The sequence below is a fragment of the Schistocerca serialis genome, chromosome 7, assembly GCF_023864345.2.
Source record: "Schistocerca serialis cubense isolate TAMUIC-IGC-003099 chromosome 7, iqSchSeri2.2, whole genome shotgun sequence".
NCBI classification, from domain to species: domain Eukaryota; kingdom Metazoa; phylum Arthropoda; class Insecta; order Orthoptera; family Acrididae; genus Schistocerca; species Schistocerca serialis.
Genome location: NC_064644.1, coordinates 230,492,370 through 230,510,913, shown reverse-complemented (window position 1 = coordinate 230,510,913; position 18,544 = coordinate 230,492,370). Strand labels below are relative to the sequence as shown.

General features: G+C 38.8%; 1 protein-coding gene across 1 annotated transcript; it reads right to left on the bottom strand.

Moving 5' to 3' along the window:
- Positions 1-1,277: 1,277 nt before the first annotated feature.
- On the bottom strand, positions 1,278-16,569 carry LOC126412989 (uncharacterized). Its single transcript, XM_050082880.1, has 5 exons — positions 15,640-16,569; positions 8,408-8,494; positions 8,244-8,289; positions 1,560-2,301; positions 1,278-1,359 (listed from the first exon to the last, which is right to left on the bottom strand). The coding sequence occupies exons 1-5, from the start codon at positions 16,567-16,569 to the stop codon at positions 1,278-1,280; spliced, it is 1,887 nt and encodes a 628-aa protein (XP_049938837.1).
- Positions 16,570-18,544: the final 1,975 nt, after the last annotated feature.

The window sequence follows — 18,544 nt, the reverse complement described above, 5'->3', positions numbered from 1 at the left end:
ACTCCATCTTTACTTGGATGTGTTTTCATTTTTGATCACTCCATCCAATTATCCACGTTATAATACATAACATTATATGTAAAAGTCATAAAGTTACTATAAAACAACTATATAAATGACAATGATGACTGACAGCTTAGGGCAATCAACAAGGTTGACAGTGCCTACATAAACTACTATAACTTGCTCACAACAAACTGTGATTATTTCCATAGCAGGTTTCTCCATACTTGCCCAACAGATAATTAAATGGTAGTTACACCAATAACAAAAAGAAAACAATGACTGATATTCTGAAGATTATCAGTGATGTATGATAATCCTGATAAGGCACATAGAGTTTGATCGACATCGCAATCAGATATGATATTTCAACAACAGAATGAATACTAAGTGAACAATAATAATTGCTCTATTCTAATTATCCTCAGTGCTTTGAAAATATAACAACACAAACTCTGCAAGTAAAGCAGCAATTACTGAGTCATGAATCTTAATATAAGTAAGTAAGACTTTCTATGTGAAGTGATTACTTACTGTTGAGATACTCAAATGTGGTGTAATTGTGTCTATGTATATAAAAATACTGAAGTTGGAATATTTAAAAATATTGCACATTGTTTCTTAAACTTTCTTGTCTTGATGAAAAGCAGGTTTATCGTAATCTATGTACGTGTATATATATATATATATATGTGTGTGTGTGTGTGTGTGTGTGTGTGGGTGGGTGGGTGTGTGTGTGTCTGTGTGTGTGTGTGTGTGTGTGTGTGTGTGTGTCTGTGTGTGTTATGACCTACAAGACACTTGGCCATAAAATATTTCTATAGTTTAAAGAATCTGTCATTAAAATCCTATACAGATTTGATTAAAGTTTACTCTAGTCAGAAAGCAAAGTTACATCTTTTATAAATATATTTCTACATTAAACTTTGTTTACTGACCACAGAGAGGAAATTACTCTTTTCCTTGGCTATTGCAGTTTAACGTTACGTAGATGTTCTTAATAACTATAATGTTACCTGACCACAAAAAAGTAAATCTTATAGTATAATGCCCATTTTATCACATGTGTGTCAAACACGAATAAAATCACATCCACAATTACATCACACTAATCTGATGGCAAGCAAAATCACAAAAATTATGTTATATAACAAAAAAGAAATTGATTTCATTCTTAATGTGTGCTTGTAAATAATTGCTGCTTCACTCGTCACCTACAAAGAAAGGAATAATGCCACTAAAATTCCAAAAAATATTATTTTGAAGTTTACTTCTTAGTTGTCCTTCAAATGTAGACTCTGATACAATTCAACATAAATAATATTGCACAAAGATAATAAATGCATGAACAGTTTACTACAACCATATAATCAGTACGTGTGTAAAATGAAGTTGTAACAACAAATTAAAAATCTGGTATTCTACTTAACTACAGCAGTCTTCAGAGTATGACAGTCTCGTGGCATTGTGTAAACACTTGCCGAGGTACTGTATATCAGTCTGCAGCTGAAGTGCCTTCAAGGCTGTTGTGTTGTTGGATCTGTGGCTGGTGTTGCTGATGTTGATGTTGCTGCTGTTGCATTGAAGGCAATGGCTGATCATCATCCTTCCTTCCAGCCAATGGGACTATTACTCGAGTTGCTGACAATCCATCTTTGTTACGAGTACCCGCTACCGACAGATCTTCAACTCTGTCCTCATCTGCTACTGGTGTGGAAACTGTACCAGGCTGAGAACCGTCACCTGGTGGGCTTGGTGTTGCACTATCATGGCTACCATATTTTGGGCTGTGCCCAAGCCCAGGACTGGGGGAGCGTCCATTCTCACCTGGACTTGATGATCCTCCTCCAGACCCAGGGCCACCTGCTGAGGCTGCTACTGCTACAGCTGCAGCGGCTGCTACTGCAACTTCTCGTTCTCCAATTTCACGTTTCATGCCATCAAGTGCATGCTGCAGGAAAAGTGGTTCCATTGTTGGTACCTGGTCATCACCTTCTGATGTTCCACCTCCTCCAAAAACAGCACTGGAACCTCCATTTCCTCCATAGGGGAAATATCCTCCAGGACTGACATTGGAACCTCTCTTGTTGAAAGGTCGACTTGTTGTAATACCCATTTTCTTCACCTTGTCATAAAGTGTGCGTGAAGGAACACCATATTTGCGGGCAGCTTGTAATGCACTCATACCTGTCCGTACTGCCTCAATAGCTGACATTATATCATTCCGTGTGTACTGTTTATAGCGTTTCCATTCTGGTTTCTGCGTAGGGACGTATGTTGCTATTCCAGATGATACAGCTGTGTTACACATATTTTCTGTCAGAAGGATGAAGAAAAATACTTCAACTAGAGTTATTTAATATCAGCTACAAGTAACACAATATGAACAAATTAAATTGTGAAAATGGTGATATGCCTTAATCATCATAGAGTGAGTCTTATGAGAACAAATTAAATACAAATACATTTGTATGAGACATTGTGAACAGCAGAACAAAATGGATATAAAAGCCACTGAACACTTTAGTTCATATTTTTAAAGTAATTTGCTATAAACTGCAATTGTTAAATTCATTTTTAAAGTGCAACTTTACACTAAATCATGTACAGTATGTACTCTGTACAAAACTGAAGGCTCTATCCTGTTACTAATAAAAAGTAAATAAACAAAAAGACAGACAGTAACAGTCAAATATCAAACTACAGTTAATGGAAGCAGGACAGAAGAAAATGGGTGTAAACTGAAAATCAGTGTGAGCTAAACCATATGTTGCAGATTGGAATAAGAGGAAACAAACTACATAAAACCTCAAAAACTGTAATTCTAACTAGTGGCATCATGCTAATAGCCTTACTCTGTTATCTGCATTTCAGCTTATGCACTGAACATTTGGTGTTAATTTTCATTTTTATATGCCTATGGCTACTTGTGTTCATTAAGGGTGACACAAAAGAAACACAACATATTAACTCGACAAGCAAAAGCTGTAACACTTTCTGTTTTCTGAGAGTCGGTATGCCTGTGTGTCCATGCCACAAAATTTCCAGTGGTCAGAAGAAAAAACAGCTGGAGTATATGGTGTGGAGTTTCACTAAGATGAAATTTAGTAAATTATTACCACAAGAGTTGCACTGGACACTAAGAACAAGTACAATTTATGCAGCAGTAGTATTGCAACCACCCCATATCCAATCTCTCCCACTCTCTTTAGTATATTTCTTTGAGTTCACAATTTGTATTCAGATCTGGTGACATGATAGGTGACCATGGCTGAACAACAAACACTACTGATGCACTATTTTGCCTCCTCTCTAAGAGGATGCACTATTTTGCCTCATCTAATGGCACATCGACAGTCAGTTGTTCTCTAGTGCAGAATCACACAGAGTGAGCTGTAACAAAATGATTCAATCCCTCCATTTCAGTCAACCGTCTTCTGAAATCCCCACTGAGTCTTTCAGAATTCCCAGAATGTTTTGTGGTCCCCTATCTTGGTAACAGTAGTTTCTCCAAGAATTCCAGTTTCTCCAGACAATTTGCTTCACTGTTACACTGGTAAATTCACTTACATCCAGGTGATGATGTTACAAATTTTCAGGGATGATGTAGAAGGGGAAATGTATTGCTATATCAATAAAAGCAGTCTTGACTGCATAAGCAGTCTTGACTGCATATAAGTTACTTATTTCATTCTGTGATTGATTTCAATCTCTTATAGGATCATCATCAGACCCTTTTACTCCTTGGCAATAGCAGGATGGCAGCTCGGAGTGAGCCACTCTGAAGAGGCATGAAGAACATTGCTCTAATGCATAAAGGTAAGGAATGCTGGTCTGGAAACAACCAAGTTAAGCAGAAATGTAACAACAGTATGAAAAGGAAAGCTGCCACTCAGCATACAGCAGAGATGCTGAGTTGCAGATAGGCACAACAAAAAGACTGTCACAATAGAAGCTTTCAGCCATCAAGGCCTTTTTCAAAAATGTAAAACACATCTCTTCTACTGAGGCCTGCCCATAACTCTTTAAGATATGTATTTTACAGCCTGGACTTTTTTCCTTGTTTTGTTCCACACTACCTCCTCCAAAAATATGGGAACCAAAGAGCTTGCAGTAAAAGCGATATGTTTCACAGTATCAAAGATGAAAAAGAACATAGTTCTTGTGGTAATCATTTCTGAGCGCATGCTTACTAGACATTTTTTCTTGTTTTGGTCCATACTGCCACCTCTGAAAGTTGCCCATCATCCAATCTTAGCAACAACACCACCAGAACATTTATTCCTCTGGCAGAGGTATCAGAACTACTTCCACTTACAACTTTTGACTCCACTGCCTCCAGACCAGGGTCCCATACCACAAACTGACACATTTACTTCCTCCATCACCCCTGAAATTTGTATCATCATCACAGAATCACCCTGTATATTTGTACACTGTCTACATTTCACTATGCATATCCTAATCTATGACAAATCAATAACTCAGGAAAATTTCAGAAGCATATGCTTGATGGTAAATACATTTAGAAGTTCAGACCTGCTGGACTCACGTAAAAAGAACCCTCATCTTAATGCACTTGCTTTTGGCATAAGAAGAACACACTGAATCAATGCATCCAAGAGAATATGAGTTAAATTCTGTAAAGTAATACAAAACATTAACATGGTTGCCACAAGTTTCCATAAGTGAAATTCCCTAATTTCCATACAAGTTTTAACATTTTTCCTTGACAAATTTTGAGATTTCAAGGGTGAATAAAGACTTCACAAAAATGTGACTTCTGTATTCCTAAACATGTGAGCAAAAATCTCAAGTACTGACATCAACATCTTTTGTAATGAACTGTTTTTAGGTGGAGAAAGCAAGCCAAACTACTGATGTTATTTTATTTCACTAAAACGAAACACATTTGGTGACAAAAATGTGCATTTCACTGGAGTTGCAAGACAGGTTTAAAGCACCTTCACTGATCTTAAAAAAAAACACCCTTGGAAAAAAATAGGCCTCTTGAAACAAGTGTATAAGGCAGGGAAAAGTTGTGTAAACAAACACTATAGGTGTCCACCAATAAAATGTTGATTCTACTAAGTTCGTTATTGTCAGGTATTATCCAATGTATTATGTCTATTATTTTAGAGGTATTGTGTGTCAGGTTGCTTAGCTGAGTGGTAACATGTTTGCCTACCACGCAGAGGGTGCAGGTTCAAATCCCAGCCAGGTTGAAGATTTTCTCTGCTAGTGGATTGAGTGTTCTGTTGCCCTCATCATCACTTCATGATCACTGACTCACAGGTCACCCAATGTAATATCACCTGAATGAGGACTTGCAACTCAACACCCGAACTTCCCTGGATGTGGCCTCCCAGACATCAATGCCACATGATCATTTCATTCTACAGGTATTGTGTGATTTTTCTTTCGAGAAATATGTGAGTACATAGTGTACAAACAGCCAATGGCTGCCACAAGTTTTTTCTTCTTATCGCCCATACTTTCTAATATATGACCTATGTTCAAAGTGCCATAACATACTAGAATAAATAAAATGTCTAAAACACTGCGCTGTACAATGTACTTGTGGAGAGACAGTCGCAATTTCTGAAATACATCACCCACTGGCCTCTGGCCAGCTGAGGAGCGTGCAGTCCTGGGTCCATGGATAAACCATGAAAATCTGCTGCATTATGCCACACACAAACAGAGCCAGCCTTTGGGCAGCTCAGTGAGACTAGATCTGAAAGGCACAGCAGTGGGAAACAATGAGCTTCAGATCGGCAGACCCAATCTGTCAGAGATACCCACAAAAATGGCTGGCGGTTTTGGCCCGTCATTGAAGTCCACTATTGTGGCCATCTATTCACATGTTGCACAAACCATGTTGATGAAATTTCACCGTGGTGCTCAATCCATGCAACAGATAACTTGTGCGACTACTCTGAGAATCAATACGAGGGGGGACCCAAAAGTAACCGGAATAGTAATGCTGCACATCGTGTACTTCTAGTAGCAGGTTGCGACAGCAGAGGGTTGTAGTAGGAGCTCTGCTGAGTCATTCTGCCATGTGGCATCACCCAACAGTGCAGCAGTTCTTTGAGTGTGCGTACAGTGCAGACATGACACGAGTAAATGGCTAGTTCTTACAAACAACGTGTGGCACTGAAGTTTTGTTTCTTGCTCAGCAAGAACGCAGCAGAAACTGTTGCGATGATTCAGACAGCCTACAAAGACTATGCTCTTAGTAAAACACAAGTGTATGAATGGTTTTCTCGGTTTAAAGAGGGAGACATGATGGTTGAAGATCAGCCCCGTTCCTGTCGACATTCAACTGCTCGAAGCGAAGACAACATCGACAAAATCCGTGATCTCATCAGTGAAGATCAACGCAGGACAATCGACCAACTCGAGAACTTGTCCACGTTGTCCTGCAGCTCAATTCAGTGCATCTTGACCATCGATTTGGGGATGCAAAGAGTGGCAGAAAAATTCATGCCGAAGCTTCTTACCGGAGATCAATGGGATTGTCGCATTCAAGCCTGTCTCGAAATGAAGGATGCACTCAAAGATGATCCACATTTTTTCAACAAAATCATTACAGTCATGGTGCTATGGGTACGATACAGAAAGTAAACAACAGTCATCACAATGGAAGTCACCTCGAGCAAAAAAAGCTCGACAAGTGAAATCAAATGCGAAAATGATGTTGATCTGTTTTTTTGACATCAAAGGGATCGTACACTCTGAATTTGTTCCTGAAAACCAGACAGTAAGCTTAAAATTCTATTTGGAGGTTATGAAACGGCTTCGCAGAAGTTTGTCGCGAAAACGTCCGGCTTTGTGGGATTCTGGCATGTGGTTCCCGCATCACGACAACGCTCTCGCGCACACGGCTCTCAGCATTCGCCAGTTTTTGGCCTCAACGAAGATGACTACCTTAACCTATGCTCCCTATTCACCGAATTTAGCACCCTCGGACTTCTTCCTATTCCCGAGGATGAAAAGAGACTTGAGAGGGAAGTGTTTTGCAGATGTGGAAGACATAAAACGCAATGTCATGAAAGTGCTAGCAGGTATCAAAGAGGACAAATTAAAAAGGTGCTTCGAACACTGGAATGAATGTTTGCACAAGTGTATTAATGCTAATGGAGAATACTTCGAAGGAGATAAAGGTTGTATTTGAAAGCAATTAAGTATATTCTTTCCAGAAAGAAATTCCGGTTATTTTTGGGTACCCCCTCGTATTAATGACTTCTTGCGAAGAGGATTGCTCAGCCACAGACAGGCACAAAGAAAAGGCAATCACACTCTCACAACTAAATTTTCAGCCATAGCTTTTGTCAGAAAACAAGAGCACACAAACTTTCACAAAATCACTCAGACAGAACTCATGCACACATGACCATGATCTCCAGCCAATGCATCAACAGTCTCTGAGAATCAGATCCAGACAAAACCACTCCTCACGCCTCCCTCCCTCTCATTGTCAACTGCTAGTCTAGCAGCAAGAAGTGGTAACAGCACTGACTGCAAGCTAAAGGGAACAGTAGGAAGGGGAGAAGCAGTAAGAATGAGGAAGCAGGGAAGCAGTGCACGTACACAGCTGCACCCAGCCAGGAACGATGTATGACTTCTCCGTAAACAAATCATTTCTTCTACTGAGACAAAAATGAGATGCTTCCAGTGTTTTTTTTTTTTCTTCGAATTTCCCTGACACTTTTGAAATTCCCTGACTTTCCCTGATTTCTAGAACTTGTGACAATCCTGATTAATGAAAAACCTTGGTCTCTTAGCTATTGATTTTACTCAGAAATGTTGATCATTCAGTGGAATTCTGTTGTAGAGGCGGCATATTTGTTTGTTTCATTTCAAACATGAAACTCAAAATACTTGTCACAAATTGGTAAATTACAATGACTGTGAAGAGACAGGAAGTTTTTTTTTCTTGGAGACTTAGTTAAAATAAAAATCCCAGATGCTTATCCTAGAACAAAGTCAGTGGTTCTGAGCCACAAAGAGGAGGCAGCTATGGATGGCTAAATGTGATGAAACACTAAATCAAAGTCACATCTGGCTGATCTGCACAGAAAAAGGAAAAATCTGAAACTGGAACTACACGTACTTAAAAGACTGCTGTTCACAGGTATCTCCCACTAATTCAAATCAAAAAAGGTAAGAACATTAATAGATGAGCATTAATGGATTAATATTACTGTACAACAGACTGTGTCCATTCAACTTACCTCTCATGTCATTAGGGAAAGTCTGCGAAAGCATCATTTTATTGTTCTGTAAAAAAAATGTATGTATATATATATAATTATTTATCACAATACAGTCACAAAAAATCAGTATTTTCACTAACATAAGAACTATAAAGGGGTGGAGAAGCTAGAAATACACATACCTTCTCACTGATATCTTCATCCATGTTAGATATATCAGTATAAGGTGACCTTTCCTCTTCAACAGACTGTTCTGCCTTCACAATTTGCTGAAATAGAAAACTGCATATTTAATTTTCTATTTCACAGCCTAAATTGAGGATGGAATCATTTTCTAATTAAAACAGCTGCTCATTATATAAGATCATTATTATTAACTACATGTCTAAGACTAATTACCAACAGATTAGCTTTCCTTTCTCGTCATTACACTTAATACACACATGAAGCAATATATCATATAATAAAATGTCCTTAAAATTATGCCTTGACTGTTTACACATCAAAAAAAAGTATTGCATCACCCCGGTTCCCAGAACTTGGGAAGACAGATGTGGATATTGTATCACAGACACAGTCCCTTTGACTGTTCAGAGATGTCACTAACCCCGCCCAAAGATGTAAACAACCTTGCATGAACAGCACCTATTAGAAGGAGGGGGTCCGACAAACGATCATTTCCAGTCATTCCACTAGGAAGTAGATACACAGCTCAGGTGGTCTGTAGTTCAACCATGCCTCGACAGTCAATACCACGGTTCGATCGTGTCCGCATTGTTACTTCGTGCCAGGAAGGACTCTCAACAAGGGAAGTGTCCCAGCATCTCACAGTGAACCAAAACAATGTTATTCGGACATGATGGAGATACAGAGACACAGGAACTGACTATGACATGCCTTGCTCAGGCCAGCCATGGGTCACTACTGTACTATTGCAGTGGATGACTGCTACCAATGTATTATGGCTTGGAGAAACCTTGACAGCAAATGCCACCATGTTGAATAATGCTTTTCATGCAGTCACAGGGCATCATGTTACAACTCAAACTGTGCACAATAGGCTGCATGATGTGCAACTTTAGTCCCGACGTGCATGGCGAGGTCCATCTTTGCAACCATGACAGCATGCAGCGCAGTACAAATGGGCCCAACAAAATGCTGACTGGACCACTCAGGATTGGCATCATGTTCTCTTCATTGATGAGTGTCGCATATGCCTTCAACCAGACAATTGTAGGAGACGTGTTTGGAGGCAACCCGGTCAGGCTGAACACCTTAGACACACTGTCCAGCGAGTGCAGCAAGGTGGAGGTTCCTAGCTGTTTTGGGGTGGCATTATGCGGGACCAACATACACCGCTGATGGTCACGGAAGGCGCCGTAATGGCTGTACGACACATGAATGCCATTCTCCAACTGATAGTGCAACCCTATGGCAGCATAGTGGTGAGGCATTCGTCTTCATGAATGACAATTCATGCTTCCATTGTGCACATCTTGTGAATGACTTCCTTCAGGATAATGATATCACTCGACTAGAGTGGTCAGCATGTTCTCCAGATGTGAACCCTATCGAACATGCCTGGAATAGATTGAAAAGTGCTGTTTATGGACGGCGTGACCCACCAACCACTCTGAGGGCTCTACGCTGAATTGCCATTGGGGAGTGGGACAATCTAGACCAACAATGCCTTGATGGATAGTATCAATGCCTTGATGGATAGTATGCCATGATGAATACAGGCATGCATCAATGTAAGATGATGTGCTACTGGGTATTAAACTACTGGTGTGTACAACAATCTGGACCTCCACCTCTGAAGGTCTCGCTGTGTGGTGGTACAACATGCAATGTGTGGTTTTCATGAGCAATAAAAAGTATGGAAATGATGTTTATGTTGATCTCTATTCCAATTTTTTATACAGGTTCCAGAACTCTCGGAACTAAGGTGATGCAAAATCTTTTTTGATGTGTGTATAAATGCTATTTACTGTATATACTATATACAGGGTGAATCAAAATTTGTGCATTCAGATGCTACAGTGTGATTCCTTGTGTACTAACAGTAAAAAAAATGTCTATAACCAAATTTCATTCTGTGTATATTTTCAGTAGAAAATGGATACCAAAGAATGCTAATCCGGCAATCACATGTATGACAAATATCTTTAACAATAGTATGTACCGTGCTGCCCAGTTAGTGTAGTGTGTTGTGTTTAATATTTTTATTTTTTTAAATTTTTTCCCCTGACCAATGTTTCTTAAGCAATATGTATCTCACAATTACTATTATTTTTTTTTTTCAAAACTGAACATAACAATCACATGTCAGAAATATCAATAAAGAGTAATGATAAGTTAAAAATAAATTACTTATCGTGGTGGTGAGCATGGACTCAAGACAATGCCACAGTGTGATTAGCATGGTTGCAGGAAAACTACCAAGGAAAAAAGGAGCAGAGTAGACTAACAGAAGAGGTGTGGAGTTGGTTTCATTTAAAGACATAATATGTCTTTAAAAGAGGAATAATAGAAACAATTGATCTGTTATTTCTGTATTAATCTTAAACAATTACAAGTGTTTTGTTGAAACCTGCTGTACAACATTTAAGAAGCCAAATACCATACCCTGTAGTCTAAAATCAGAAAATTAAAAAAAATTAAGGCTAGAATTGGAAACAAACCCTTGAATTCAAGAATTGTAATGCAAAAATGTACCCAGCACACTAACTGGGCAGAACAGGTACTCAGTATTGAATGACAACACTTGTACTTGTGACTACAGTATTCTCAAGTTGCCTTTCTTTGATATTCAGTTTCTACAAAAAAATATGCACAGGGCAACATTTTGTTAGTGTCATTTGTGTACTGTTAGTATTCAAAGAATCACACTTGGTGTCTGAGTGCACGAATTTTGGTTCATCCTTTATATACAGGATACATCATAACTAATGGCATACACACATACAGTTTAAAGTACATGACGATACAAATAAGGAAGTCTCAGTAAACAAAGGTTCACACGTAACCTGTTTGTGAAATAATTGTGGCTTCATGGTTCCAAAGGATTCCAAGAGTTGAACATTTACAAGAGTGCACCAATGCCTCCGAGAAAGTGGAAGCTTTGCACGTGCTGCAGAAGCAGGAGGGGTGCACTAATTACATCTGTGCTTGAAGATGTAGTGCTGGAAACAGTCAACTTGCCACACAAATTCCTGGAATTAGCCACAATAGTGTTTGGAGAATAACACATTGCTGTGCAATGTACTTGTACCACCTCCAGTAAGTACTGTGTACGTTCCATCAGCATACGCAGCAACAAGCTGTAGGCAACCCTACTTTGTTAACATCATTTTATATACATGTAAAGCAGGGTTCACTCATGGTACTGTGTTTGATTACCACAACTCTCATATTTGAAGTCATCTGTGCTCCAACCCACATGCTGTGCATGAGTCTTCCTATCCGTGACTTTTCTCATTGTATGTGATCATCATCTTGGGATGTAAATGCTACCAGACAAACTCAAAGTCAAGAATTACCTACTGTTTCTGTGGCATCATCTTATAGGACAGTTTGAGGATGTTCCCTCAGGGCAGTGACAGAGGATGTGGTACATACATGATGGAGTACCAGCACATTTTGCTGCTATAGTGAGATGACATCTAACATGTCAGTATGGTCAAAGATAGATTGGGCATGCCCTCCAAGATCACCTGATCTGAACCCCAAGGATTTCTATGTTTGGGGCCACATTAAAGGTGTAGTGTATGCCATCCAGTTAACACAGTTGAAGAAATAGAGCAGAGATTTGTCAATGCTTGTCAGGAACTTTAAAATGATACAGGCATGTTTAAAAGGATTTGAAACTCACTGTATTGATAGGTATGGGCCTGCATCGAAATAAAAGGATGACAATTTGAGCACCCCCTTTAACTATGAGTACAGTCATGTAATTGTTGTCGAGTTCATTCAAAACACCTGTACTTCTATCAAAGTATCTCTAATAACTTTTCTTGATGTTGTACAGCATTGTTCCATTTTCCTCAACAGGACTATGTTTACACAGAATCAAGTCAGTTGTGGCTGATACCCACGAAGTCACAAATAATTGTTCATTATGGACCTAAGTTTACTGAGACTATTTTGCTACCAGTATTGTGTACTTTCAGCTGTATGTGTTTACACCATTAATTATGACACATGCTGTATAAACCTCTAGACACAGTGTCCTGTCTAGGTTTCAGATTGGAATTTCATGGTATGGTCTAGTCTCTGACAGATTGCTGGCAAACACACAGCAGGAGACTGTAAATCTACATATATTCAAAAATGAAATAAAACAGAACCTTAAGGGCCACTCCTATAATTTCTCAGAACACCTGGACTCACAGATGTAAATTCCAGTTATCACTGATGTTCATAATAAACAGTTTTAAGTCTTCAAGTAAATGGACTGCTGGTAATGTTCTCCGAGATTAGTAAAGTTACAAAAATGCTTCATATGAAGAAGTAAACAAGTAAAGGAAGAGCAATTGCTTTATTCAGAGTGGCTACTTTCCTATTAGTAAATGTAATGTCTTGATTTACAGAATAAGAAAAGTAATCTAGAAATTCTTCCAATAGTTAAAAATTTGAGTGGATTAGTGTTAGTTGTAATTGTTTGATAGTATACATTACAGAAGCAGCCTACAGTAACTCCATGTGCCTGTTCATTAGGCTCTGTCCATATCACTGAAAGCTCTCCTTCACAGTAGGATTTTCAGCACACTATGCATACATGAATCAATGGCACACTTCACAGCAACAGTTTGCTAAACATTTGTTTCCTGGAGAAGCATAGAACCCAAGCTCATTGGATGTATGAGGTTTGTTCAAAAAGTAAGATGACTTTTCAAATTGTGCGGGCAATGTACATTTGATTATTGATCTTTTTTTTTTTTTGTTATTTTGGTAGACATGTCTGAACATATATTCACAGTTTCAAGTGTACAGCATACTTTGTTTGTTTTTGACAGATAGAAATGTTAGATGTATTTTAGTGTGTGACTTTTGAGTATCATAAAAAATGGAGCAAACAATAAACATCAAACTTTGTGTGAATATTGGAATCAAGTGCTCTAAAGCACTTGACATGTTGGCAGTGGAGTCTGCTCCAAAAAAAAAAAAAGAAAAAAAAATTACAAGTGGTACAAGCTCTTCCAAGATGGCCAACAAGAGGCCAATGACGAACCTTGCTCTGGACACCCCAGCACATCAACATCATTCAGGAGCTCTTGAATGATGTCAATGATGATCCTGGTTTGCTTAAAAGGGTCTTAACTGGTGACAAAACATGGGTTTACGCTTACGACATTGAAACTAAAGCCCTTTAATCCCAATGGAAGCATCCCAGAGAGCCAAGACGAAAAAAGCATGCCAAGTTCAATCAAACGTCAAAATTTTGCTCACTGTTTTTTTCAATTACTGTGGCATAGTGCATCATGAATATTTGCCTCGGGGTTGTATGGTCAATAAGGAGTATTATCTTGATATTATGTTCTGTTTGTGAGAAGCAATATACAAAAATAGTCCAGAATTGTGGAAAAACAATTCATGGCTTTTGCATCACGGCAATACACCTGCTCATTCATCATTACTTGTGAGAGGTTTTTTGGTCAAAAACAACATGACAAAATCATGGCTCAGCCACCATATCCACAAGAGTTTGCCCCCTGTGACTTTTTCCTGTTCCCAAAACTGAACAGACCCATGAAAGCACAAAGATTATCAATGATTGGGGTAAAAAAAAATGCACCACTGGAAGTACTAAAGGCAGTACCAGAAAGTGCTTATGAGAAATGTTTCTGGGATTGGAAGAAGCATTGGCACAAGTTTATTGTATCTGAGGGGGATTACTTTGAAGGGGAAAACATGAGTATTGATGAATAAATAAACATTTTTCATAAAACATAAGTCATCTTACTTTTTGAAGACACCTCATATGTGTAATATCTACTTTTGCCAATCAGAAAGTAAGAATAAAAATGATGCAGAATAAGAAATTCACTGTCACATGAAAATCTATCAGCTCTGCAAACTGAAAGAGGCATTACTCGGTAAGTTAATAAAATTCACAAAAAATTATATTTTCAAAAAGGAAAGACTATGCCCATATGGCGAAGTCCTTTCTTAGACTAAAAAAAAAGTGTACGATGCCATGATGGAGATAAGTCTTGCTGAAATTAACAATTGGCACAGGGTTCACTTGACCGTTCCATGATGTAGATGTTGCTCATTTTTGTCTACACTCTCTACTTCATACATTTTCCTCCTACTTATCATGAAACCTGGAGCTAAGACGACTCACTATTTAAAAGCCTACACTTAGTTGTCATTGTTTCTACTCAGTGATCTGCATTTTATGGATGAAACAATTGTAGAATATGTCAATTATTCAATTTAATTACATGGCACTCATGTGTGTGTGCATTTGTGTGCATCTAGTCATGACAACTGGGCACACGTTGATATGTATGCATGCCCATCTGTCTTGATTTTTTTTTACCAGGTATTTTTTTTCTCCTCCTCATTGTTACTTGGCTTTGCGACACTGCACTTGTTGGATAACTTTTTAAAAATTATTTAATAGATCTTGATTGTTAAAATAGTTTATTTTTAAACTTTGCTATTGTAATTTTGGCCTTTAGCAAATATCAAAAGGAACGCTCCTTATTGACCATACGACCCTGAGCAAAAACTCATGATGCACTATGCCACAGTAATTGAAAAAACAGTGAGCAAAATTTTGACGTTTGATTGAACTTGGCGTGCTTTTTTCGTCTTGGCTCTCTGGGATGCTTCCATTGGGATTAAAGGGCTTTGGTTTCAATGTCATAAGCGTAAAACCATGTTTTGTCACCAGTTAAGACCCTTTTGAGCAAATCAGGATCATCCTTGACATCATTCAAGAGCTACTGAATGATATTCATGTGCTGGTTCTTCTGATCAAAACTGACACACATCTCATGCCCAAACATCATATTTTAGCACAGGTCAAATCATAAAATTTTCACAATTATTCACTTAACTGCAGTAATGGATTTTAAAAATAAATAATTCTTACAGGGGCAATAAAGATGTATTTTAAGAAGTTTTATTTGCTTCTTGGACCTTTCAAATGCTAACTTTCACAGTTTACAGAGCTCCTTCTCTCTACAGGTTTTCCCTCCATCAAGAGGATGAATTCTGAAACACTCTATCATTACTGGTTCCTGTGTTTCCATATGGTTTTGTGTATGTTTAGATAACATTTGAAATAAATATTATGAAAAAACACTGCATTATTTTTAGTATTACAACATTACACATATATCTGAGAAGGCAGTACACAAGTCTTATTACGCCTAAGAATAACAGACAAATGCAGACAAACCCTGTCAGTATCAATATCTGATCCATTGGAATTCACGCGTTCATGGCTGTCAGGTTGACATACAAGAGACATCGGCTGCTGGGAAGAGTCAGCTTGGCCCTGTCCCTGTCCGAGCACAGTGCGAAGTATGGGTGTGTCTCGACTCAGCAAGAGGCTCTGGAGTTTCTTGCGTTTCAGTGGAGACATGTCTGAAGCCGCATCGTAGCAGCCTCCAAGAACACCAGCTGCTGCTGCATGTGGGTGACTCGGTGGGGGAATTGGTGCCGGATGGTGAGGCAAGGGCAGACCCGGAACTGCCCATACTGGCAGTGACAAGCGTCCCCCACCTCCTCCGGCACCAGTTCGTTCTCCGACTGGGGATTTACCATACAGATTGTAAGGTCCGGAGCGATCAAAGCCTGCAGTCGCTCCTGAAGTTGCCCCCGTAGGGTTTGTCGGAGAAACACTGCTGTGTGGAGCCGCCGCAGGTGTCGTGGTACCAGGTGGGGAGTGAGCAGGCCCCACATCATCAGGACGACGATCGTGGCTGTGGCCATGTACATGGCCATGTCGTCCAGCAAGAGGGCCATTTTCTTCGACGAGACCCTTGACCTTGAGTGCCTCAGCTACTTTTAGCAAGGCAGCCAAGTGATCTTGTGCAACATTCACTTCACCTCGGTACATGTACTCGAGTATCGCCTTCATCTCACCATACTTGACGTCCTTGAGCACTACGACTGGGTGCTGGCATGGCACTTCAGAAAACAAGGATTGAAAGTAGGTAGAACACGCAGCCAACACCATTTTGTGGCATTTGACTGAAGTTCCACCCTCACATGCTAGAGTAACATCTGTGAAAGCTTCACTGCGGAGGAGATCATCAAAAACAGCCAGCAAATTTGCTCGATGGTTGTTCCAACGTAGACAGTACTGTTGAGATGTGCTCCCCATTGTGGACGGACCCGTTGCTACCTCAGGGACGACGCAATGATCTCTGAAACAAAAGTTATATGTTCTTAAGACCAAATACCAATTTCAAATTTCAGAAGATGGATAAGAATATCACAGGAAGATTTCAGTACGAAAGTTGTTTAACTGTCTACAAACAACGAGATACTGTTTACAATTATCTCAAATTAATGCAGCAGAAACAACTGACTTTTGTGTAGTAAAGTTCATTAATATCAACAGATTTACTCTAATACTCTCATTTTACCTATGCATATTTAGATCATGAGGCCCTCTCTTACATCTAAACATGTAAATTTTATTAGTTTATCATACATAGAATATAATGGGAATGTGACCAACACGTAACAAAAATGGAAATGAAATTTTTAGATGTATAACAAAACTAACATTAACACAGAATAACAAAATAATGCACTGTCAGTTCCAGTAATGGAATACAGAATCAGTTGGTACTCTGAACCCAACAAGACATTTTATTTACAGACAGTAAGTCATGACAGTTACTTCCCATGTATGGTGCTGTGCACCCTAGAGCAGACACTGACAGAAAATAGGTGACATGTCCAGAAAAAAGTGATGTCTGAGACAACAAAGCTCAAATATGAATAAAGCCGTTGGTGGATGTGATCCAGCACCTGAATCATCTGCCAATGTATCAAATAATACAGTACAAGATGGCAAATGGAGACAGAGGAATCATTTCCCACACCAAGAATTTTCCCTGAAAATTCTCACATAACACAATGTAACATCAAAATTGAGACTCAGAATGAGCTAAGACAATGCTGGAGATTTACCATATAGCATGGACAGCACCCATACCTGCTTGGAGAACTTAAATATCGACATCTTTGCTTAAAACAGGAAACAACAAAAGCACAGTCAGAAGCTCTAATAATGGCTGCACAGTATCAGACCTTATGGATGAAGAACTACGAAAAAGTAATAACAAAAATCATTAAAGATGATAGATCTTGACTTTTTGGAATACACTCGGACTAGAAACAACACAACTTCAGGCTGACCTATATTGGCGAAGAATGACTGCTATAAGAAGCACAATAATGCATGCTCATATCTACACTGGCAAACATGAAATGCAGAAACTGATGTCAGCACCATCATTAATGGTGACCTGATATCAATACCACAGTACTTTAAAGAGTGTTTTGTCTCAAATCCGAGGATGTAAAAAATACAGTGAGATACAAGAAATAGCACAATTCTGAACCATCAATATCAAAAGTACAAAATGGTGAAAGCACGTAAGTCCTCAAGCCCCAGGAAGCTGCAAGCAACCTGCAGCAGCCTTAGCAAACAGTATCATCTCTGTCGTGAAAAATGAAAATAATGATAAACACACAATAATACTGACACCATTGTCACTGTTATTAGGATAACAGTAATACCATAAAGAAAACACAACCTAATAAAAACAATAAGCTTTCATTTCAATCACATGCATGTAGCACTATAAATAGTGGCAGAAAAAGCATCACATGTTTTAAAAGGATGAACTGTTGTATGAGAAAGAAAAGGTGACGATGGCAACTGATCAAGAAGTTAGATGACAGTAAAGTATTTCAGCTTCATATTTTGAGTGTGAGTGACCTTGGTTCATACATGAATCATAGGGTAGTTTCTTCACTGCTGAACAGAAGCAACAGAGATGAAGAATTTTTCCATTTTATATGCTGCTATGGTCATGATATCAGATCTTGTGCCAAACTTATCACAAATTGATGGATATATCCCAGAAGAATTGCCTGGATGCATCTGCCCTCCAAGCTACCAAATGACAAGATCTCCATAGCTTAAACAGATGACCCTGCAGGTATCACAAAATCATTCATGATCAGTTCACGCCAACCACGTTTTTCACTGTCCAGCTTGTTTAATTACATTATAATAGTCAAGATTCAGCATATCAAATTGAACCACATGTCATTATTTC

Coding starts and splice junctions, on each gene's coding strand:
- LOC126412989 (XM_050082880.1), bottom strand. CDS start 16,569: ATGGGGAGCACATCTCAACAGTACTGTCTACGTTGGAACAACCATCGA. Junction 8,495..15,639: donor CAGATATTGATACTGACAGG/GTTTGTCTGCAT, acceptor TTTCTATTTCAG/CAAATTGTGAAGGCAGAACA. Junction 2,302..8,243: donor TTTCCCTAATGACATGAGAG/GTAAGTTGAATG, acceptor TGTGTAACACAG/CTGTATCATCTGGAATAGCA.